Source organism: Magnolia sinica, chromosome 18, assembly GCF_029962835.1.
Source record: "Magnolia sinica isolate HGM2019 chromosome 18, MsV1, whole genome shotgun sequence".
Classification (NCBI taxonomy): domain Eukaryota; kingdom Viridiplantae; phylum Streptophyta; class Magnoliopsida; order Magnoliales; family Magnoliaceae; genus Magnolia; species Magnolia sinica.
This window is the reverse complement of record NC_080590.1, coordinates 17077778-17102484: the sequence shown is the minus strand read 5'-3', so window position 1 is coordinate 17102484 and position 24707 is coordinate 17077778. Positions and strand designations below refer to the sequence as shown.

The window sequence follows — 24707 nt, the reverse complement described above, 5'->3', positions numbered from 1 at the left end:
ACTTCGCGGTCAATTTCAATCTGTTCGCAGTCAATTTCATTCATTTCATTTACTTCACGATCAATTCCATGCATTTCAGGTCCATTCCCGGCGATTCCATGTTAATTTCGTGTTGATCGTGAAGTGAATCGAAATGTCCATGAAGTGAAGCGAATTGATCGTGAAATGCATGGAAATGGCCGTGAAGTGAAGGGAATTGACTATGAAGTGCATCGACATGACCATGAATCTAAACAGAATCGCTGGAAATGACCATGAAATGCATGGAAATGACTGTGAAGTGAAGCAAAATGACCGTGAAATGCATGGAAATGACGGTGAAGTGAAGTGAATTGACTGCGAAGTGCGTCGAAATGGCCGTGAAGTGAAGTGAATTGACCGTGAAGTGCGTCGAATTGACCGTGAATGAACACGGAATCGCCGGGAATGACCGTGAAATGCATGGAAATGACGGTGAAGTGAAGTGAATTGACCGCGAAGTGCGTGGAAATGGCCGTGAAGTGAAGTGAATTGACTGTGAAGTGCGTCGAATTGATCGTGAATGAACACGAAATCACCGGGAATGACTATGAAATGCATGGAAATGACGGTGAAGTGAAGTGAATTGACTATGAAGTGCGTCGAAATGGCCGTGAAGTGAGGTGAATTGATCGTGAAGTGCGTTAAATTGACTGTGAATGAACACGAAATCGTCGGGAATGACCGTGAAATGCATGGAAATGACATTGAAGATAAGTGAATTGACTGCGAAGTGCGTGGAAATGGCCGTGAAGTGAAGTGAATTGACCGTGAAGTGCGTCGAATTGACCGTGAATGAACACGGAATTGCCGGGAATGACCGTGAAATGCATGGAAATGACGGTGAAGTGAAGTGAATTGACCGCGAAGTGCATGGAAATGGCCGTGAAGTGAAGTGAATTGACCGTGAAGTGGGTTGAATTGACCGTGAATGAACACGGAATCGCCGGGAATGACCGTGAAATGCATGAAAATGACGGTTAAGTGAAGTGAATTGACCGCAAAGTACATGGAAATGGCCGTGAAGTGAAGTGAATTGACCGTGAAGTGTGTCGAATTGACCATGAATGAACACGAAATCGCCGAAAATGGCCGTGAAATGCATGGAAATGACGGTGAAGTTAAGTGAATTGATCGCGAAGTGCGTGGAAATGGGCGTGAAGTGAAGTGAATTGACCGTGAAGTGCGTCGAATTGACTGTGAATGAACACGGAATCACCGGGAATGACCGTGAAATGCATGGAAATATGGTGAAGTGAAGTGAATTGACCGCGAAGTGCGTCGAAATGGCCATGAAGTGAAGTGAATTGACCGTGAAGTGCGTCGAATTGACCGTGAATGAACACGAAATCGTCGGGAATGACCGTGAAATGCATGGAAATGACGGTGAAGTGAAGTGAATTGACCGCGAAGTGCGTCGAAATGGCCGTGAAGTGAAGTGAATTGACCGTGAAGTGCGTCGAATTGACCATGAATGAACACGGAATCACCGAGAATGATCGTGAAATGCATGGAAATGACAGTGAAGTTAAGTGAATTGACCGCGAAGTGTGTGGAAATGGCCATGAAGTGAAGTGAATTGACCGTGAAGTGCGTCGAATTGACCGTGAATGAACACGGAATCGCTGGGAATGACCGTGAAATGCATGGAAATGACGGTGAAGTGAAGTGAATTGACCACGAAGTGCGTCGAAATGGCCGTGTAGTGAAGTGAATTGACCATGAAGTGCGTCGAATTGACCATGAATGAACACTGCTGGGAATGACCGTGAAATGCACGGAAATGACAATGAAGTGAAGTGAATTGACCGCGAAATGCATGGAAATGGCCATGAAGTGAAGTGAATTGACCGTGAATGAACACGGAATCGCCGGGAATGACTGTGAAATGCATGGAAATGACGGTGAAGTGAATTGACCGCGAAGTGCGTGGAAATGGCCGTGACGTGAAGTGAATTGACCGTGAAGTGCGTCGAATTGACCGTGAATGAACACGGAATCGCGGGGAATGACCGTGAAATGCATGGAAATGACAATGAAGTTAAGTGAATTGACCGCGAAGTGCGTGGAAATGGCTGTGAAGTGAAGTGAATTGGCTGTGAAGTGTGTGGAATTGACCGTGAACGTAAATAAAATTGCCAGATATGACCGTGAAATGCATGGAAATGGTCGTGAAGTGAAGAGAATTGACCGTGAAATCCTTGGAAATGGCCGTGAAGTTAAGTGAATTGACTATGAAGTACGTCAAAATGACCGTGAACGTAAACGGAATTGCCGGATATGACCGTGAAATGCATGGAAATGGCTGTGAAGTGAAGAGAATTGCTCGTGAAATACTTGGAAATGGCCGTGAGTGAAGTGAATTGACTGTGAAGTGCGTCGAATTGATCGTGAATGAACACGGAATTGCCGAATATGACCGTGAAATGCATGGAAATGGCCGTGAAGTGAAGAGAATTGATCATGAAATGCTTGGAAATGGTCGTAAAATGAAGTAAATTGACCATGAAGTGCGTCGAAATGACCATGAACGTAAACGAAATTGCCAGACATGACTGTGAAATGCATGGAAATGGCCGTGAAGTGAAGAGAATTGATCGTAAAATGCTTGAAAATGGCCGTGAAGTGAAGTGAATTGACTGTGAAATGCGTGGAAATGACCGTGAAGTGAAGGGAATTGATCGTGAAATGCGTGGAAATGACTATGAATCAACATGGAATCGCTGGGAATGACCATGAAATGCATAAAAATGATCGTGAAGTAAATGAAATGAACAAAATTGACCGCGACCGGATTGAAATTGACCGCGAAGTGAATGAAATGGATTTTCGACCATCGACATGATGGAATCTTGAAAATTAACCAGGTTGGTTGGCTAAAGTAGCTTCTCCTACCCCAAAATCATATAGGGTACGTCAAGTAACTAATTTTGGTTTATAAGATATTCTTGTTAAATGAATAAAGAAAGAAATGAAAAAAAGAGAGAAAAAAATTTATATGCTTATATATATATTTATATAAATATGTATTAGAGAAAATTGTAGGTAGAATAAAGTTCTGCATGTAAAAAAATAAAAATAAAAAATAAATAAAATAAAAAATAAATAAAATTTCACAGCTATGGCTACGGTTATAATCCGTAGCCATAGAAAACCCGTAGCCTTAAGTTCCTTTTTTTTAAAAAATTTATTATTATTATTTTTTATTTTTTGCTGTTGTAATCCCCACTGCTTTTTGTGGGTCCCATTATGATGTATGTGTTATATCCAAACCGTCCATCTATTTGGTGAACTCGTATTAAGGCTTGAGACAAAAAATAAGACAGATCTAGCAATCAAATGGACCACACCGTAAAAGGCAGTGGAGGATTGAATGTCTACCATTGAAATCCTTTCAGTGGTCACAGAAGTTTTAGATCAAAATGATTTTTTTTTTCCTCTTCATCCAGGTCTTTGTGACCTTATGAATAGATTGGATGGAAAATATATGTTAATGTGGGCCCTATGAAATTTTTAACAGTGAAAATCAAGTTTACCGCTGCTATTTGTGGTGTGGTCCAGTTGATTTTTGGATATGATTCTTTTTTCCGATAATGCTCTGAGATGATCTCGAAATATGGATGAACGGTGTGGATATAATAAATACATCATTGTGGGGCCATGTCAACGAGCGTCAGCGCTCGTCTTCGCACCCCAGCCAATCGGCCCCTGGAAGGAATGAATGACGGGGGTATTTTGGTCCTTGAAAAGTCGGCCGTACACAGGGGAGTATTCTTGGAAGCTTAAAAAGAGATGGGCTTCAAATGGCTGGTGGGCCATAAATGGGTCGTATAGTAGGAAATTTCTCTTTCACCACCAATGATGCTCGAACCCGAAACTCACGGGAGTCTACCACCGGGGGCAAGAATAAGGATTCAGCATAGAGGGCCATGAACTTGGAGCCCACGTTAATGAATTTATTGTGTATCCACACCGTAATTCAGCTTTTCCAGCCTATTTCAATGAGATAAGCCTTAAAATGAAGCAAATCCAAATCTCGGTTGGACCATATCACATGAAACAGTAATCATTTATCATTAAAAACTGCTTGTGAGCTACAAAAGTTTTGAATCAGGCTGATATTAGGTTTTCTCTTCATCCATGTTCGTGTGATCTTATCAACAGGTTGGATGGAAAGTAAGCATTACGGTGTGGTATTAAAGTGAGCCCTAGGAAGTTTTTAATGGTAGACGTTCAATCACCACTGTTTCCTATGTGGTATGGGACACGTGAGATTGGGATCTGATTTATTTTAGCAGAGCCCTAAAATAAGCTGGAAGAAAGTATGGACGGCGTGAATACACAATATACGCATCAAGGTGGCCCCCAAGGTCCCAACTAATCCGCTCCCCTTGTCTGGGGTTCGTTCCCTGGTTCCACTAACGTCCGAAGGATGTCAGTATCGTTTGTCATCAGGACAGAAATGAGAAATAAAATGAAAACCACCCACCAAATGCGTCCTGGCTAGCGCACCGTCAACCCCACGAGTCGGCATCCGAGATCCAAGCCCCTCATCAGGTGGGCCCTTTCCAGCAGAATGAGACTCCACAAAGGAAAAAAAAAGAGGCTGGTCGGCCCATGTGGTGGGCCACACATTCCTACACAAAACATGTGTACAGCTAAAAGGAACAACAAACGGACCACAATCAACATACCCGTTGCCCATCACATGAGCAGCCGGCCTAATCGAGTAACACTAAACTTCCCGGCCCACCAAAGAGCGGCTCGGATCTCACAGGTTCCCACCGACAGGTGGGCGAGTACACAGGCATATGCATTCGCGGCTATACACTTCCCATTCCTTCTTCCAGTCGAATGGAGGCGGATTGCGTGAACGCTTCCCATTCCTTCCTCCACGTCGAATGGAAGCGGATTGCGTGTACGCTACAGCGTAACGAGTAAAGTCCGTGGGGCTCATCTCGGATGTATGTGTCTTATCCACGCCGTCCATCCGTTTTTACAGATAATTTTAGTGCAAAATATCAAATTTGAAGCATATCTAAACCTCATATGGACCACACTACAATAAACAATGGAGATAGTGATGTCCACCGTTGAAGCCTTATCAGGGCCTACATTGATGTTTATTTATCATCCAACCTGTTCAGAAGGTCATACATGCATGGATAAAGGTAAAATACAAATATCAGCTCGATCTTAAAACTTCTATGCCCCCCAAAAGTTTTCAACGTAGGCATTCAATTCCTACCGTTTCTTGTGGTATGTTCCACTTGAGCTTTGGATATACTTAATTCCTGGCTCATGCCATAAAATGAGCTGGTAAAATGGACGCGTAGATAAGACACATACATCACGGTGGCCCCACAGCGTTTACTCATAAGGCAATCCACTTTGCAACCCCGACCGCAGGTGGGTGGGGCCTATCAGGATGTTCGTGCGAAATCCACCCCGTCCATCCGTTTTTCCAGCTCATGTTAAGTCTTGAGCTAAAAAAACGAGGCAGATTCAAAAGTCAAGTGGACCGCACGACAAGTAAAAAGAGGTGAGGGAAATGCCTACCGTTGAAACCTTCCCGGGTCCACCTCAGCAGGGCGCGTTCGGGGGTCGTTGGCAATCCCCCAGCTTCATGTACGAAAAACGACTACCACCCAACCGCCGCAGTAGCAGACATCCATGGCGTCTGCAACTCTCCTTTCTCTCCCATCATCGCTCAATCTTCTCAAGCCTTCAAAACCTCTTCTCTCTCGAAGAATCCCAAAGTCCAGATTCCCGCTCTCTTCCTTTACGCTTTCCCGCCAGAACTCGCCCCCTTTCCCGCTATATTCACCCTCTTTCCCGCCACGCTCTTCCACAACCCGAACACCCCGCGGCATTCGGGCCGCTTACATCTCCGCTCCTGCTTCCGATCCGAATGTCGGCAGCGTCGAGAAAGACCCGACCGCCGCGGAGTCAGATTCTGCGGCTGCTGTTGGATCTCCGACTCTGATAAGCTGGGGGGTTATTTGGAGTCTCTTGGCTCAGCACAAGCTGAGGCTTGCAGTTGCGCTCGCATCTATGATCGGCTGCACCACTTGCACGCTCTCGATGCCGATCTTTACAGGTACTATTCTTTGAATTATGTTCTAGTCCTTCTTAAAATCTTGAAATTGGGGTTTTTGCTGCTTGAGTTTTAAATTTAAGACTGGACGAGCAGACAATTTAAATTCTCAATCTACAGACATGGTCTGATTCTTACCATTTTTTAAACAAAATCATCAATTTACTGGAGCTCTGAAGACCTGCTGTTTCTTCACTATGCAGTTTCTAGTAAAAGGAAATCGAATTGTTAAATCATTTTTGGATACTGTGAAAGGTCAATCAAGTTCTAGTTTTCACTTGCTTCAATCACTATGGCACCAGAGCGTCAGTTCTTGAATTTGAATTCTGCTATCAATTTCTGTGTTTGAACGCGATATTATAAGGGTACGTTTTGATGCTTGACCAAACTAAATTGCATTAATACGAGTAAACAGAAATGCTGGAAGTTGAGGTTGTACCACTTTCTCTAAATAATGAATCAAAGATAACCAAACCACTTTCGCTAAATAATGAATCAATGATAACCAAACCAGTACTTGTGATTCCATGCGTTACCAGTTGGATCTGAAACGGTGGTGATTCCTATAGTGTCATTTCCACTTGGCAGATTTAATTATTACAATTTGATTCAGTTAAGTGTCCAAACATGACCTAAATATCTTTAATGACTTCTGTGACAGTTGTTCGATACAAGATTTTCGGTTGATGTTTGGCCAGGAGCAATGTGGATTAACTAATCAGTGTTTGATCTCTTATTCCTTATTGAGATACCCAAAATAATTCCAAAAATCAAGAGAATTGTAAAAACAGTGCCATGAACACTGTTCGCATCCTTTTAATTGTTTTTGTTAGCAACTAAAGTTATTTAAATAATTAATAAATCTAGAGAATCAGTTGTAATGAATCAAATATTTTTCATATCCATCAAGAAAGGTGGTTATGTTTTTTCTAGCTATCATCATTGTCTTCATAGCCTTGTCCGAGCTATTTGGGGCTGGCTTTACGAACCATGTCTTGCCAATTATTCCTAAGGTCCTGTGCTTGTAAGTGCACAAGTCTTCACATCCTCCATCTACAACCTTGAGTCAAGTCTTTTTAGGTCGTTCTCTCATCCTGTCATCCACATGTTAAGACCTTAAACCCCAATCAAAGTTCCGCGCCTTAGGGGCGCCTTTTCCAACTTCCATAGCACATGATCAAACCATCTCAATCGGCCCTCCATCATTTTTTCTCTTATTAGGGCCACTCTTAGGTTCCTTCAAGTGTCCTCATTTTTATTGTATCCTTCCCAGATTCCTACTCATTCACTCATCATTCCCACCTACCCAACACTACCCCATCTATCATAACCAATTGGACGGTTGTCTTATAAAAGTTCCACTAAGTTTATCGATCGAAAGACAGAAAGAAAGAAAAATTTTCCTTAAGTTTCGTTAGCATGAGATGACCCAACATCATCACTAAAAAAGGCACATCTCCACTCTATCCACCCATCTCTAACTCCACTGGAAACATCCTCATCGATCTCATCATCCTTTTGAATTATAGAGCTCAGTTAACAAATGTGTTGCTTTCAAGAATCTCCTGACCATCGATTAAAGTCTTGCCTCCGTTAATATTCCTATTAAAGTTGCATTCCACATATTGTGAATTGGTTGTGCTAATTTTTAAACCTTTAGATTGTAGAATCTTCCTCCAAACCTCCCATTTAATATTTGTGTCCTCTTTACTTTTGTCGAGCATCACTGCATCGTTTTCCAACGACATACAACAAGGGACCACAAGGAACTCATTAGTCTCATCACAAGCTGCTCTCACTCTTGTAACAACACTCTCATATGTGTTTCTAAAAATGAGTGTGTGTATCTTCATGTCATCCTATTATGAATTTTTTTTTTTTTTTTAAAAGATTAACAATAATTTATTAAAGAACACCAAAGGCAGAAAGAAAACAGACAAGGCCCGCAACAACCTAAAGAAAGAAAATAAAATACAGGTTATAGGCCAATAAAGAACTTGAAAGGCCTGCTACAACCCACATAGAGGTAAAACACAAGGATTAGAGATCAGGAGGTAAGACGACTACTCTGCAACCTCCATTTTGATGAAAGAGACAACCTGAGAGATAGAAGATGAGGAGTTTTAGAAGCAGTGGTTGTTCCTTTATTCCCAGATGGCCAAGAGGGTAGCCATAATAACCAAATGCCATATAGCTTTGAGATCCTTCCCAACACCTCCCCCGTGCCACGCAAAGACGAGATCCTCAGCAGAATAAGGCATAACCCAAGAGGTGTGGAAGAGAGCAAAGATGCAGTACTACACTCCATGGGCAAAAGGGTAGTGGATGAATAGATGGTTTATCGATTCTGGGTTTTCCATGCAAAGTAGGCATATGTTGGGAAGAGACATCCCCCTTCTCTGTAAGTTGTCAACGGTGAGAATTTTCTTCATAGGGAGAAGCCAAATGAAAGTAACGACTTTCGGAGGAGCTCCATAGGACCAAGTGAAGGAAGGAAAATAACGCCAGCTTCCTAGAGGAGAGCCGCTGAGCAGCGAGAAGAGCGAGCTGATAAAAAATCTGCCCAAACTATTCAAGGACCACAATGGCGAGTCTTCAACACTTGGGCAAGGGTGGACGCCTATCAAGAGCTCCAGAAGCTGAATTTTGGGCCAATTTGGGGGCACTTAGCTACTTGAGTGGTCCTCCAAATCGGTGACACTATTTATTAAAATTTTATTTTATTTTTATTTGAGGAAAATGATGTCAAATACTTAGAAATATGTATTAGTGGGATGAGTTTCATAGATTGCATGAATTCAAGGTCAATTTGGGAGCATTTTAGTGGTCCCTCGAATTGGTGACATTATTCATTTGAATTCAAATTAATTTTTTTTCCTTAAAGTTACTTGGAGTGAATAATGTTAAATGCTTAGGGATGTGCATTAGTCAGATGAGATAAGAGGCACCATTATTAGGGCAAGCGATGACATAAGTGTCATAGCTTGCATGAATTTTGGGTCTCTTTAAGGGCATTGGACTAGTCCCCCAAATCGGCGACATTATTCATTTGAACTTTAATTTTAATTTTTTCTTGGAATGATCTTAAATGCGTAGGGATGTGCATTAGTGGGATGAGTGCCATATCTTGCATGAATTTGGGTCAGTTTGGGGTTAGTTTAAGCCTATCGGGTTGATAAATTCACCAGACAGCTCGTGACAACACTCACAAAAAAGTGGACGTTATGCCATCATAAGCATGCTCAAAACGAAAAATGAATACATGTGGAATATTTAAGATTTTTCTGGAATTTTTTGAAAAAAAATTATGATCAATACGGAGGCCATTACCCGTATCGGTAACAACCACGACTGATACGATCATTGTTATCGATATAGCACACCTAGCAATACGGGTACAATCAAGGATTTATCGATTAACCATGAAAGCTAACTGGGATTTAGAGACAACACTTGAAAGAATAGCACAAAGCCTAAAAGCAAGGACCTTGGCTAGAATTTTGTAGGGGCCTTGATGCAGGACACATAATTTAATGCTAGCATGCAACGTGAAGATTATGAAAGAGTTCATAAATGAATTCAATTAACAAAAGATGCTAACCTACCAAGTAATTAAGAATAAACAATAGGAAATAAAATTTGATTTAACCTAAATCACATGCCTGCATGCTAAGAAATTACATAAATCAATTAAAACTAGGCTTGATGAAAGGATATAACTTCCAATTTAGCATAGGCACGTTCCACACTCAAGGGACATATTTGTAGGTTTTATGATTATGGTTAGGAAGGGGAAAATCTGAAATTTGAAAAATTAGGGTTCATGAGAATTGGGGATTTTGGAATTAAGGTTTTTAGAAAATGGGAGAAAATAGGAAATTGGGGATCTAGGGTTTAAGATAGGGTTATAGATGGGGAATCAAAGGGTTTTAATGGGGGAAGCAAGGGGAATTAAAGGATTGAGCAGTTGTCCATATGGTTAGCCTAGGGGCTCGCATGTATGGGTCATTGGCTAGGGTTTTTGGGTCTTCAATGGTTGATCTCAGTTGGGGTTGAAGTTGGATGATGAAAAGTTGAAGAAAAAGATGATTTGGATGGTCTTGGATAATGGAAGAAGAGAGATGAAGTTTTTTTTAAGGAAAATACCTCTTTTGGATAGAAATGAAGAGAAAAGAAAGATGATAGATGGAAGCCTCACACCTTCGTTGAATGGGGAATAGAATCACACCAGACCCAACTCCAAATCACATGGATTATTCTTCAAATCACATGAAGAAAAGAAAATACAAAGGTTTTTTTATTTTTTCAAAATAATGGCATTAGGGCTTTACACACCCATATTTTTCTTTTATAGTCTCAGAAAAGACCTTTTACATAAAGACGCTCTCAAATCAGATTCTCAATATAAATATGCTTAATAAATTAAAAATTGTTCTTAACTCCCTAATCTCAACACAAATATAAGGCATACCAAAAATAACGAAGCATGTAAACAATCTAAACAACTAAAGTATTTTGTGGCCCAAGGAGGTCTACGATCAAGATGTTCAATAATGATGATCCAACGGTTCGATCATCGTGTCCACTTGATCCAACAGTCCGATGTGTCCATCAAGCTCCTATATGCAACCCACATGCATCTTCCCAATATGGGGTCTTCAAAGATGCACGAACATGTACGTGGGGTCTTCAACATGGCTACGAATGTGAATTGGGCCAGGTGGGCCGCATGTAATGTTCATCTAGCCATAAGGAGACTGGTTCAAACCCTCCTCTAGTATGGTGCTCGGATGTTCTCATCAGTCCCCCCAAGAGGCTAATGGGCCGAAAACCCTCGAGGACTAAGAGCTTTGTCTCTGCCGAGTCAAAACACGACAACCTTGATTTCCTCCTCATAAAAAGGGGATTCAAGGGCCAAGGTTTCCTCAACAAAGATTTGAGGGAAGGCTAGGTTATCCAGCTTGGGACAAATCCAACATTTAAAGGATAAATAGTTGTTATAAAAGGAAACAATATAATCATTACCTTGCTCTCCTCGATGGAAACACTGGTTATCCTATTGCATTGGGCCCTTGCACTAGCAATGCGGTGGAAGAAGTGGGGCATTCTTGTCTCCCTCGAGCCAAAGAGCATGTGAACGCTGCCTTCATTTGATCTCTTCTTGCTTGACTTTGCTCGAGTAGTTAGTATAGAGAATGAATCTTGAGACCTTCTCTTCTTAAGATAGAAGGTCACCTTCTTTCTTAGCATCTAGAGATTGGATAGGAGAAAGGATTTTGTTAACATCAACGTCATTACTCTAGAAGGTCACTTTTCTCCACGCCACCAATTTTTTTTTTCATTGACTTGAGCTTCTGGCTAGATTCGTATGAATTCTATCTTATTCTTTCTCCATATCTATCAAAACCATGTATACATTCATACTTTTCTCCCATATTTTCCATCAATTGTCTAAGTAATCGTTCTAGAATGAATTCAAAGTAATTATCTGATATCTTAGTTTCTTGTCTCATCTTTAACTCTCTCTCTGTGTGTGTGTGTGTGTGTGTGTGTGTGTGTGTGTGTTTATTCAAAAGACCAATATCTTGTACACCTCGTGTTTATTCGAAAGACCAATATCTTGTACACCTCAATTAATATATCATATAGTCTCCACAACCTTTCCTTTACGCATCTTTGTTAGAGAAACCTTTCCTTTACCCAAAATTTATGCAAATAAACATTCTATCCCAACCCCCAAGGTTTGATGCTCCTTATTTTAACCTCGGTTCGAATTTTCGTTCAACAACCTCTGAAAGTTGCCGCTCCATCTCTCCCTAATCTCACTATCTTTCACCCAGATCTCTTAGCCTTCACTCATAATGATTTAACGAGGTTTATTGTTATGCTTTTCCATATTTGCTAGTCTGTGAACACCTTTTTCCGTCTCTCTAATTCCTAAATTATCTTCATCAAACGCCTTATGCTTGGCATTCTTGGCCCACATTAACCAAAAATGTAAACAGCTACAATAATTGTTTTTGCCTTTCTTTAGAGATGAGAAGTAGACAAATAACTTAGCAAGTGGGATTTACTTTTTTCTTTTGTCATTTACATTCCAAGTATATTTTTCCGTTATCATCTTATCCTTGTCTCAGATATTTTTTCGCACAGATATTTTGTTTGGCTTCACTATTTGAATTCTTCCAGTTTTGTTCTTCCCAGGGTATGGAAGTTTGTATTAACCAATTTATTCTCACTTTAAAGAACCTAAATAAAATTCTGTCGATTTTAAAATCTACAAAAATACGTCGACACCGTATCCAGGCAAGGAAATAAAAATCACCATTGGACATGTTCTTTCCGATACTAGATCACAAAATGATTTTGACTTGGTTATTATTTATTAGCAGTTTAGCACAGGTCCTGCCCAGGTAAAGATGACCTCACTAGTCTTCAAAATTCGGTTTTAACTTGTTCATTTATTTTCTTTTGCTTAAGGACCTAATACACCTTAACCATTTATCCCTAGCTTAGTGGTTAAAAATATCAACTCCTCTCTATTATCGGCCTATTACAGCTTGACATCTTCCTACCATAATACATTTTCTCTCATTACAAGCTACAAATTATTGTAGGGAAGTTTTTTGAAGTACTCATAGGGGCAAGACCAGAGCCTTTACGGAGACTACTTACACAGGTTGGAGTTCTATATGCTATGGAGCCAGTTTTCACTGTCATTTTTGTCATAAACATGAATTCTGTATGGGAGAAGGTGATGGCAACCTTGAGGGCTCAGGTTTTCAGAAGGATACTGATACAAAAGGTACAACAGAGGTTGCCTTTTTTTTTTTTAAATTTTAAATTTTAAATTTTTATTATTTTTAAGCATTTCTATGTAATGTAGTCAAATGAATGGTGCTCTGTTTTCAAATGCTACAGTACTTTCTTCTGTTTATCGTTTGCCCTGATTTTGCTTCTTTGAACCAACTTATTCGGTTCTTATTTGGTTTGCTCCCTGAAATCTTAAACTTGTTTCCAGGCCATAGTGGTGCATTTTGACAACAAATTAATGAAGTACGCAGAATAAACAAGTGTATGGCAAATAGAGAACGATAAATGTTAAATATGGTACTTGCAGTTTTGTTGGTGCCTGATAAGGGTCATAGAAAAAGCTTGGTAAGAGGCTTCTCAATGGCGAGCAATTTTAACAAAAGCATAATTATAAAGTGACAAAGGATGTGCAGGTGCAACCATAGTAATCCACTTGTGGTGAGTCATGACAAAGTGAGGCTTCTTGGGAAAACCCCATGGAGAGGATGAATTGTGTAATGCCCGAATCTCCATACCAGTTGAAGCTCTAAGCCGCATGATCAGATGAAGTCATATATCAAATGGTCTGAAAACAATTGTAGATTTTTTCTAGGAAGGAGCTAGGATGCACCCAGAGGTCGCTTTTTTGAATTGAAGGCAAACATAGTAGAGAATCCTCTGGGATAGCATGACAGAATGGAAGCTTCAAAGTGTGCAAAAATGATTCTTTGAGAGAGGAAAGCCAACAAAATAACTGTATATAGAAAGGCCAAGAAAGCAGTAATTTAAGGTGTAACTTTGTGAAGTTGATTGTTGAATAGTCTTAAGCAACATTTTTTTTTTCCTAAAAATAAATTTCTAGCTCTTTTTTCTGCTTGAAGAGTTATTAGAATGTTGTTCTTTGAGTTGTTTCCTGAATCTACTCTTGATATACTTTAATTTCTGATTGACTACTAATCTCATGAAGTTCTATTTCAATGCTTTATGAACATATCCTTTTGGTTACTCTGAAATCTGAAAGTGTTATTTCCTTTTGGCAGGTGGAGTTTTTTGACCGATACAAGGTATGGCTGTAATATGTCTGTTTTCTCACCTTTCTTCTTCAAGTTTTATTTGTAGTGTCGAACTGTAATTCTGGGTGAAACAGTTATATGCAGGAGTTCCCGTCGCATGATCTTCTTGAGTAGCATTGTGTACTTGGTCCCATTTATCAGACAGTACTTAGTCCCATTTATCAAATTTACTGTGACATTCCTGTTGTGTTGTTGTGTTGATTGGCAATTCTCTACTCGCAAGTCTGAGGCTGAAATTGTGCCACATATTTCTGATTGTGTAAAACTGCCTTCTTTTCATTGTGTACTTCATAAACTCTTGTTAAGGTCATCTATTGACTAAGTCATGTTTCACTTTCATCTCTGCTTCTGAAATTATCAAGGTATTGTAGCAAAGCAAGATAACATGATGAAGTTATCATGTCACAAATGTCTTCCTTAGCAGCATAACCAAAAATTACTTTCTGCACAATCACAGGCATGCAATCCATCCTAGTTCTGTTGTGTACTTGTATATAATTAATCTATTTTGAATTGGTGCTCATTCTAGTCATCAGTTGTTTCTTTTTTATATCAAGCTTCAAGTTCTAAGTAACTCGTCTGTCTTATTTGCAATCTCAATATTTTGAACATGGATACTGATTCATGGATTTCCTTTTTCCTTTCTTCTTCTTTAGCAATCAATGCAACTTTATTTCTGTGGTAATATATCACCCTCATTGGTTTTTTTCTTTTTCCTTCTGGGTAAAATACTTAGTTTTATTTTTTTTATTTTTGTTTTTTATTTGTTCTTCTTCAGGTTGGTGAACTGACTGGCTTGTTGACATCTGATTTGGGTTCTCTTAAAGATATTGTGAGTGAAAACATTTCAAGGGACCGCGGACTTAGAGCAACCTCTGAGGCAAGCTACTACACACTATCCAAAAGTGACCTTAGTGTTGCCTACAGTGTATCAAGTGCAATATATAATTTACAATTTTTGCGGGACTGACATATCTTCCACTTCAAAGTAGACAAATTTCGTTAATTTTTTCATTGACTGGTGTAATCACTGTAATGTGATTATGTTGGTCCTTATGTACTTGCTTTTATGTAATTTATAAGAGGTTTTGAGACTCATCTTGTGCTTTTTGCCTCTTCGAAATATTGGCCCATGGTTATTTCATCTTATTGCCTTTGGGTTTTTGTTGTTCATTTGACTGTTTCTTTGGTTGTGCAGGTTGTAGGAACAATATGCATACTGTTTGTACTATCATCTCAGCTTGCTCCAGTTCTGGCGCTGTTGATGCTTTCTGTGTCCCTTTTAGTTGGTAAGTAGATGTCTCAGTCTCTTTAAAATTTTGGTCTAAAGTGTGTTGTTGTGAATGCTAGCTTCTTTTATACATATAATTCTTGAGAATTATCTATTTTTATTTCTTTGGGAAAAATTATTGTGATCCAAACAAATTCTTAAGGATTACTTGCAATATTTACTTCACATCTGTTTGTCATTAAAAAAAATCTAATGGTAGATGTGTATCTTTGAAATAAAGGTAGCATCATTGCTGTTTCCATAGCATGCCTCTTTTCTTAACTACTGGGAATGTCATTCCTTGGTGTTGAGTTCCTGAGTTCCTTCTCGTTATTGGTATTTTATGCTTGTCTGGGATACCTGCTCATGTATGAGCATTTGGAGACATGTCCACTACAGACTTAAAAATGGCTGACATGCCCACATCCAATGTTTTAAGTATCGACGATATGGGCCGATATCTTCCACCATATATCTTGTATCCCACGTATGTGATACGAAATGCACAAGTAGTGGGATATATCCCACATGTTCAATCCGGTGAACATTTTTTTATTTTTGATCATTTTTCCCCTCTTATAAATCATGTTAAATCAGTGTTAAATTGTTACAAATCCATGATTTTTCATGTTTTGCATGAAAAATTATAGATTGGCAGCTTCAATTTTGAGATTTGGAGGAGATGGGCTAAGTTGCAGAAACCTAAAAAAATATATATTTTTTTCAATTTCTTGCAAATTGGTTGCAATCTTTGTGTCCAAACATAAAATCAAACATGTATGTAACCTGATCTAATGATTCTTAATTTTCTTTTGAATGTATTGCTTGTGTTTCCACACATCTTCTTACATTTATAAATTATATGAATAGACTTTGAATATACTTGCATCAATTCAGTTAGACAACGCATAGAGTAAGACCCCATACAAAGAAAACCTATTATGTGCACTTGTTTTTGTAATGTTTTGATTTATAAGAGTGTATTGTCTTTTTTAACAATCACTGAAGTTTCATTGAAAAATTTGACTAATTTCCCAATGTTTCCCCATGTTTCCAACAACAATGATACATTACGCAATACAACCGATATATCCCATGTGATAACCGATACGTATCCGTATTCCAAGGGTGCGAGACATAACGCAATACAAATATTTCGAGCACTGCCCATACCAGTCAGTTCCTCAAAGTCGAGGAACTTATCAAGCTGTCATGTCAACATATTTACAGGGAGAACCTCTGTGTCTATCTCATTTGTAGAAGTTGTGGGTGATAAAGATGCCACCAACATGTCTGAACTATCTTGATGCTTATCCCCCAGTAATGTGGAAATCCTTGGGGCCTTTTTCATCACAAGAAGTTGATGTCAGATGACTGATGAAGACGTAGATATCTTTAGTGCTTATCAATTTATCTAGCAAACTTCATTATTTAGCCATTATATTCTTCGATGTGATCTATATCCTAATGGGTTCATTCAGTGATTTATATGGATATTTTGATATTTAGATCTTTCTGGCTTTAGCCTGTCTTTCTCATTTCTAACGTTGTTGCTATAATTCTCAAAGTTGTGTTTACAGTGTTCCTTTGATCAGTATTATATTACTGTTTCTCCTGCTCATTAGATGAGCTCGCAGAGTGTAGTGTGTGCGAATGATCCAGGGTTCAATCCTGGGTAGTGTTACCTTTCAAAAAAGAAGAAGAAGAGAAGCTCATTGCATAGTTCTAAAACTTCGTGACTTGACTCAGAGCATGGCCTAGTCAACTTGACTCAACAAGATTTGTAGCCAAGTCATCATGAAACTTGGTTGTCAGCACGACTTGGCCTTGACTCAGTTTGACTTGCTGAGAGAACTTGACTCGACTTGAGTCAACATGATTCGAAGCGAGTCACTCACTTGGGCAGCTTTTTAATAAAAAGTAAAAAGTGGGTTTCAAACCCCAGACCTCTGGCAGGGAGATCAACATCTGTAACCAACAAGCCAAGCATTCTGTGTTTGCATCTTTTTTCAATATTTTTATAATTATCGATATATGACTGTTTAAAATATTTATAAATAATATTAATTAATATATTAAATATTGAATCGAGTCAAGTAAAGACTTGTCCATGTCTTTGAGTCAAACAGACCTGGCTAGACATCGAGTCGAGTTGAGTTCTCGAGTTTTTAAATTATGGCTCAGTGTTTCTGGATGTTTCTGTTCATATCTACCTGCTGTCTATGGAATTAACTACATATTTTGCTCACCAGCTTTATACAAGCGGTCTACTGTACCCATCTTCAAATCTCATGGGATTTCCCAGGCACGCCTATCTGATTGTGCAAATGAAACACTTTCAGCTATTCGTACTGTAAGTTTTCAAAATGCTTTACTTGAGTGCTTTCCTTTTCTTTTTTGGATTTTGAGACATCTCCTGCAATACTTAAAATTTATTGAAATGCATTTATTGAAATGCATGATTCATCAAGATCCAAATTTTCAAACAGGGAGTAACAGACATGGCATGCTTACTCTCTGATGATTGATACTTTTTCTTACCTTGTGCATACAGGTGAGATCCTTTGGTGGTGAAAAGCGTCAGATGTCAATGTTTGGTAGGCTGGTAAGTTTTTAGGTCCTCAGAAATTTGTTTGTTTAGCTTCTAAAATCCTTGGGAGCTGCTCCATATCTACTTCTGTGAAGTTTGGCAGGTTCTTGCTTATCAAACCAGTGGAACAAAGCTTGGAACTTTAAAGTCTGCAAATGAAACGCTGACTAGAGCTATGGTCTATGTTTGTTTGTTGGCTCTTTATTGTCTTGGTGGGAGCAGAGTGAAGGCGGTAAGCACCTGTATATCATGACCTTCTACGACAGTAAATGCTGCTGTAAACTTTTGGCCAAGACGGTCCCATTCATTTGCCATTTTGAGTTATGTATGACATGTAGTCATGTGCTGCAATTGCTGGAAAGCTAACAATAATTTGAATATTATCATTAGCTTCTTTAAGTATGTTTTCATGATCATCAATATTGAACCACCTTGTTTCTTCATTTATGTTTCATAATTAAATTGAATACAAGGCGTCTATCAATCAAAGTTTCACTATTGTGGTTTGCATTGCAAATTGAAGGTCTACTTGTTTGTAGAATCAGAAAGCGTGAATTGGCATCTCTTTTCCATAGTGAATTTATATTGTTAGAGTCCAAGGTGTCTGTGGTAGTTATATCAACATGAACTACTTATGTTGGGATTTTCGTGTCATAATTCTAAAGGTTTAAGGTATATTGGTCGCAGGGTGAAATGCCAGTTGGGATCATGGCTTCTTTTATTGGATATACCTTCACATTGACATTTGCTGTGAGTTATATCTTGCATGTTTTCGTTGTATTTATTTTTTTATTCATCCAATTCAATCTGCATTTCAAATGGATCTTTCCATTCTTAGGATATCATACTGTGAGCAATTTCAGGTTCAAGGGGTTGTTAACTCACTCGGCGATCTTCGTGGGACCCTTGCTGCTGTTGAACGGATTAATCATGTTTTATCTGGGGCAGAAATTGATGAGTCACTTGCTTATGGTTTAGAAAGAGAACTCCATAAAAAAGAACTGGATGATGACAGTCTCAGATTATTCTACAACAATGCGTCTGCTGAGATGAATCAAGTACTAAATGTGCATTCTGTGTCAGGGTTGAAATCAGCTATCAATGGTTGTAATGTAGCTTGGTCTGGCGACATTTGTCTTGAAGGTATTTTTGACATGGCTTCATATATTTTCGAGAATACAGCTTTACTTCTTCATTTATATTCTTACTTTAAGATTAACTCCTTATCTCATTCCTTTCCGATACAAGCTAATCAATTTGCATGATAAAATAAGGAATTTTCTCTTGAAAGGCACTCCATAGACTATCGAAGATCAATATCTAGTGAAGAATTTCAGCTTCTTTCTATATCTCACTGCAGATAAATCTGTTTGAAGATTTATCTGCTACTTGGTTGTTGGTATCTCTGATCCAAGGTATTCCGTAACAGCAACAGTGGAAATAACGGCCACCACCATTACCTTCATGGTACAGGCTGTAATGAGCATTACAGCCCTAGTAACCAAGGTGTTCCATAAAGGTAATGGTGGTCGTAACGGCCACTGCTGTTACTGTTATGATACGGGCTGTAACAGTCGTTATGGCACCTGTAACGGCTGCTACGATTTATTTATTATTATTATTATTTTTAAATTTATTTTTTAAACCTATTTTGGGACCGTTACAAACATTTTTTCTTGTAACGGCGGTTACGTAACTGTTTTTGTATACCTTGCTAGAGACGGCTATTACGGTCTTCTTCTTCTTCTTTAAAAAAAAAAAAAAAAAAAAAACCCTGAAAAACCTCAACTGCTCCGTAACAGCCTTTACGAGGGGTGCAATGGGTCGTTACGAGGGCTGTAACGGCAGTTACAGACTTACAGTCATTTTTTCCACAACGGCCATTATGGCCATGATGACCCCGTAACGTGTAATGGTTGCTACCGTTACCTTTACGTAATAGCCTTTACAGTCCCATAATGGCCGTTATGGCACACTATTCTCTGAGCTGCACCTCAGCACACACGCAACTCTGACATTATTTTCTTGGCTTGGTTGGACCATTTGGATGGAGATGCAAGCTAGTTGTTTTTATTGTAAGGTGAATTTGTGTAAATTTTCTTCAGACTTGCCAACTTACTGATTCGCCCAAATTCGATTGGCAGATGTGCACTTCTCTTATCCTCTGAGGCCTGATGTAGAAGTCTTAAGTGGTATGAACTTAATGCTAAAATGCGGAACGGTAACAGCACTTGTAGGACCTAGTGGTGCTGGGAAAAGCACAATTGTACAGCTCTTAGCACGCTTCTATGAGGTTTTGATTCACTTCCACAACAGATACTTTGCCCATCTTGATAGTCGGTAAAGGAATGAGTTGTAGTGGTGTCTCTATTTTGCAGCCAACTAGAGGTCGTATATCAGTTGCAGGAGAAGATATTCGTACATTTGATAAGAGTGAATGGGCTCAGGTTGTCTCCATAGTAAATCAGGTAGCTCCTTGGGTCAGCAGAGTGCATGCTGTAGTATAGAATACAATTAACAAAACATGGATTGGCCTGATTTTCATGCCACATCACATTGATGGTGGGGCTCAATTGATGTTTGGCTGTATTTCACACATTGGTGCATGTTGAGAAAATGGGATTTGAGATCTAACTCTCATGAGTAGCCTTGACAATGTTCCTATTTTTCTGTTATTTTGTTTCTGTGATGTTTCTGTCCAATTGGTGGTGCAAAAGGCTCTCTTAGTGAACTTACAATATTTTTGTCGGGTTGCCTTTCTCCAATACACTGATGCAGGAACCTGTCCTTTTCTCCATGTCCGTTGGAGAAAATATAGCATATGGCTTACCAGATGAGAACGTCTCTAAAGATGATGTAATAAAGGCAGCCAAAGCTGCAAATGCTCATGAATTCATAATTTCCCTTCCACAGGTGCATCTTCCTGCTTAAATATGAGCATTTCGGATTATTTGACCCCTTGCATTCAGTTTTTGTTCTACATGCTGAGATGCTTTCTTCATTTAGGGTTATGACACTCTAGTTGGTGAGCGTGGAAGCCTGCTGAGTGGAGGACAGAGGCAGGTAAGAAAATAGCGTTACAGGAAAGAAAAAAAAAATTCAAAGGATGTGGAATTCTAGAGTCACCAATTTTTCCAATTTGCAGAGAATTGCGATTGCCAGAGCTCTTCTTAAGAATGCTCCGCTTCTGATCCTTGATGAGGTATGCTTGTGTCTCAAGTTACTGGGTATCCTTTTTTTTGGATTTTTCATTTGATGTTAATTGGTTTTAATATCCATTAACATCCAATGAAAAAAGAAAAAAAGATAAGAGTGGAATGGCAGAATTGGATTGTGTAGCCAACCTCAATTAGTTGGTAGCAGGCTTAGATGATGATGATGAGATGTTAATGGGTTTTACTTGTGAAGATTTTATGATCCTCGTGAGATTTTTTTATGAAGGATTTTTCACTTGCCGAAGATAGGGCCCTAGGAATTTTTGGCGAAACGTGTATAATATTATCACATCCCAGTTTTATATGTTGGGCCCTTTTTTCTTTGATCTACGCTGTTGATTTGATCCACAGTGGATGGAATGTGCCACAAAAAAATATACCCAATGGGGACAGTCTTAACTCTTTGATTGGTGTCCTCCAAATCAACAGTTAAGAAAATAAATTCCGCAAAGCTTCACATTCCGTGTAAAAATGCTATAGATTGGATGATTATGATTGTCCAATCTGGGAGATTTTTGGGGCATGTTCCATCCATGATGGGGATAACAAGATCAGCGTCTGGATCACTGATCCAATGGGCTCCACACGTACAAACTCAAGGCCTGGGGACACTATAAATCTTCTCACATTGAGGATCATAATTTCTCTTTCCCGCATGTCTTCTTTATATCTCCTCAATGTTCTTCCCTTGCTCTGGCTCACTTCAGGTTCTCTTCATGCTTTCTGATTCAGGCTACCAGTGCTTTAGACACAGTCAGTGAGCGGCTGGTTCAAGATGCTCTCAACCACCTAATGAAGGGGAGGACGACATTGGTGATTGCTCATAGATTAAGCACTGTGCAGAATGCGCATCAAATCGCAGTTTGTTCAGATGGGAGGGTCATGGAGCTAGGCACCCACTTTGAGTTGTTGGCTAGGAAGGGTCAATATGCTTCATTGGTCAGCACTCAAAGGCTTGCATTTGAATGATTCTGAATTGTGGTTTTATCGGAAAGTGGCCAGAAGAACTGCCAACTCAACACTTGAGGTTTTGAGTATTAAATAACTTCCAGCAAGGTCAGGGCTCTCAGGAACTCACTTAAGTGGTTACAAAATTTTAGCATGAATGTTTCTTAGATATAAAGAGAAAAACTTTGATCCTCTGGAAGAGTGATTGATGATACTCAGGCACTTAGAAAATACTTTGAAATTGCAGTTGTGGCATACAACTGGTACCCAGTGTAGATTTACCATGAACCAAAAAGTAAGCTTATTTGATTATTTGACTATCAGACTGGTGGACATTTATTGAATGGTTAGAAATAAAACAATATTCAACAGTCCTATTTCTACAAATAGTTGTCCATGAATCAGAGGGTAGGATTGTTCAACCTGTCTGATATTGGAATTTTGATTTGGCAACTGTGGGCTGCTCAATCTAGTTGGTGTTATTTGAGTTAATATATGCCATGTGTACAATGTCTTAGTGCCTATGTATCAAGCATCATGCGCAGCCCGAGTACCATGTTACTCCTCAAATTTAAATCATTCTTGCTTCTAAGAGGTATTATATGGGATCAAAACAAGAACCAAAGTGTTTTTCTTTTCCATCCAACCTAGCAATGGTCAAGGTAGGGCCCACCTTTCAGTAACCAAAGGCATTGATCTGGCAGGTCCCGTCATGGGATCCCCACATGCCCCTAATATCGCCCCCATCAGATGATCTTAGCCATGCAATGATAATGGACAATTAAAACCAAGAGAATGTATTTAGCGCCATTTGTATGGTTAAGATGATCTGATGGTGGAGATTTTTTGGGCATCTCTTATCCACAATGGGGCCACCATATGAACATTTTGGATCATTCAAACGAGTCTCATGTTCAGTTTATTGGGCAGCACAAATGTTCCATTGAACACTATATTTCCTCCAGTTCTAACATTGTTCGTCTCTTTAGAAACTGTCCTTGTTCTAATTTTTCTCGTATGAAAATTCAGCTTTGACAATCTGAAAGCAGAAGACTCTGATTGAACATCGGAAAGGATATTATATCAGCAGGCATATAGAATTCAAGCTGCATATTTTCTTCGTATCCTTCTTGAAATGGTGGAATACTCCGTTGCAATTCATAATCGCAGTTGTGCCGTGAGAACCAGTGTCTGGATTGCATTGAAGGATGAGCAGCAGAATCTTTCAGGCCAGCATATACCAAGAAAATAAAAAGGTTTATTTCAATGTATTTTATTTACTAACTGAAATCAATTTTTATACGTGTACCATGCCATACTTTGTCGTTGTAATCATCCCAATTGGGATGTATACATCCATTATCTACAAGAAATCGCTGGGTCGATGGTTCAAAGAAGAAAGCCTGATCTAAGTTGGGATGTGATGCATGCCAGGTTGGCACATGTTGCCACATAAAGGTAGCAAACCTTTTGAAAATTGAGCTCAACTAATCTAATGTTCTTCTCTCACCAGACAATGGTTTGGTATTGCAACTGTGTTTCTTCTGAGTCTGTGACTAGGCCACATTCAATTTCCCAGTGGATGGAAGAACAGTTAGATCTCTTGATTTGATGATTGTGGGTTCCAACCTCATGAACTGGTCACTGCTTGATTAGGACCGTTGTGATTTTCCACTCTAACCTGAAATGCAGGGGTCTACTCAAGGTTAGGATTTTAAGACTTGGTGACTTGACTAACTGGTTCAGTCCAGAGTCCAGTTACGATTCAGATGAGTTGGGGGTGACTTGGCAGCCAGGTTAGGGCCAAGTTACCCCCTATTTTTAGTTCTGACTTGCAGTCATGTGGTGTGGTGTGGGTGGGTGTGTGTAAAAAAAAAAGGATTGGGGTTGATCGAGTCTGATGTAACTCAGACGAGTCACAAAGGACTTGTCCCAGTCTTAAAACCTTGAGAAATTTACCACTGTAGGCGATACCTTTTATCCAGCGATTTTTATGAAGGAATACAAACTTAAGTTACCAACTTAGACTAGCACGTGCGGACAGCGAAATTGAGGACGAAAATGCCCCTGCTCTTTATGTAACCCGGGCTATAGCTGCGGATTTGCGCCCTCTCTGGCTACGGATTATAACCGTAGCCATACGTACCGTGCCAATAGACGCGGAATTCCTGCTAGAAGTTCCTGCGTGGGGAACCCAGGTGGGGCCCACTGTGATGTTTTTCAGGAATCTTCTCCGTACATCCGTTTTGTGAGATCATTTTAAGAAAGTAGACCAAAATTGAGCAGAATCCAAGACTCAAGTAGGCCGTACTAAAGGAAAAGATGTTTAGGGAAATTCCTACCGTTGAAACCTCCCTAGGTTTGACAGTGATGTTTACATGCCATCCATACCATTAATAATGTCATTCCTACTGGGATGAACTGAAAACACAAATATTAGCATGATTCAAAACTTCTATTGGCCCACGAATATTTCAACTGTGGACGTTCAATTATCCTATTTTTGGCCCATTTGAGTATTCGATAGGGCTCATTTTTGGCCTCATATACTAAAATGCACTAAAAAAACGGATAGACGGGGAGGATTTCTCACAAACATCACAGTGGGCCCCACCTGGGTTCCCAGCGCAGGAACTTCCTGCGAAAGGCTTTTGCAGGAAATCCTCGTCCGTAGCCGATCTAGCAGCTGACGCTAACAGTGGGA

General features: G+C 39.5%; 1 protein-coding gene across 2 annotated transcripts; it reads left to right on the top strand.

Annotated features, from left to right (window-relative positions):
* Window positions 1–5638: 5638 nt before the first annotated feature.
* Window positions 5639–23404, top strand: LOC131232609 (ABC transporter B family member 28). 2 transcript variants are annotated; one of them, XM_058228960.1, is made up of 17 exons: window positions 5642–6118; window positions 12733–12920; window positions 13948–13971; window positions 14759–14860; window positions 15179–15269; window positions 17503–17603; window positions 17805–17855; window positions 17944–18072; window positions 18528–18590; window positions 18704–18983; window positions 19985–20133; window positions 20219–20308; window positions 20619–20753; window positions 20847–20903; window positions 20986–21042; window positions 21788–22111; window positions 23033–23404. In XM_058228960.1, exons 1-16 carry the CDS (start codon window positions 5692–5694, stop codon window positions 22022–22024), a joined length of 2181 nt encoding a protein of 726 aa, XP_058084943.1. In that variant the 5' UTR covers window positions 5642–5691; the 3' UTR covers window positions 22025–22111; window positions 23033–23404. The 2 variants fall into 2 exon arrangements, with proteins under 2 accessions (XP_058084944.1, XP_058084943.1); XM_058228961.1 differs by lacking the exon at window positions 20986–21042 and having other exon boundaries at window positions 5639–6118.
* Window positions 23405–24707: the final 1303 nt, after the last annotated feature.

Excerpts from the sequence above, each read along its gene's own strand:
- LOC131232609 (XM_058228960.1), top strand. The coding sequence starts at position 5,692 with ATGGCGTCTGCAACTCTCCTTTCTCTCCCATCATCGCTCAATCTTCTC. Across the intron at positions 20,754-20,846 it reads TCATAATTTCCCTTCCACAG|GGTTATGACACTCTAGTTGG; the intron begins GTGCATCTTCCT and ends TTCTTCATTTAG. Across the intron at positions 20,904-20,985 it reads TGAGTGGAGGACAGAGGCAG|AGAATTGCGATTGCCAGAGC; the intron begins GTAAGAAAATAG and ends TCCAATTTGCAG.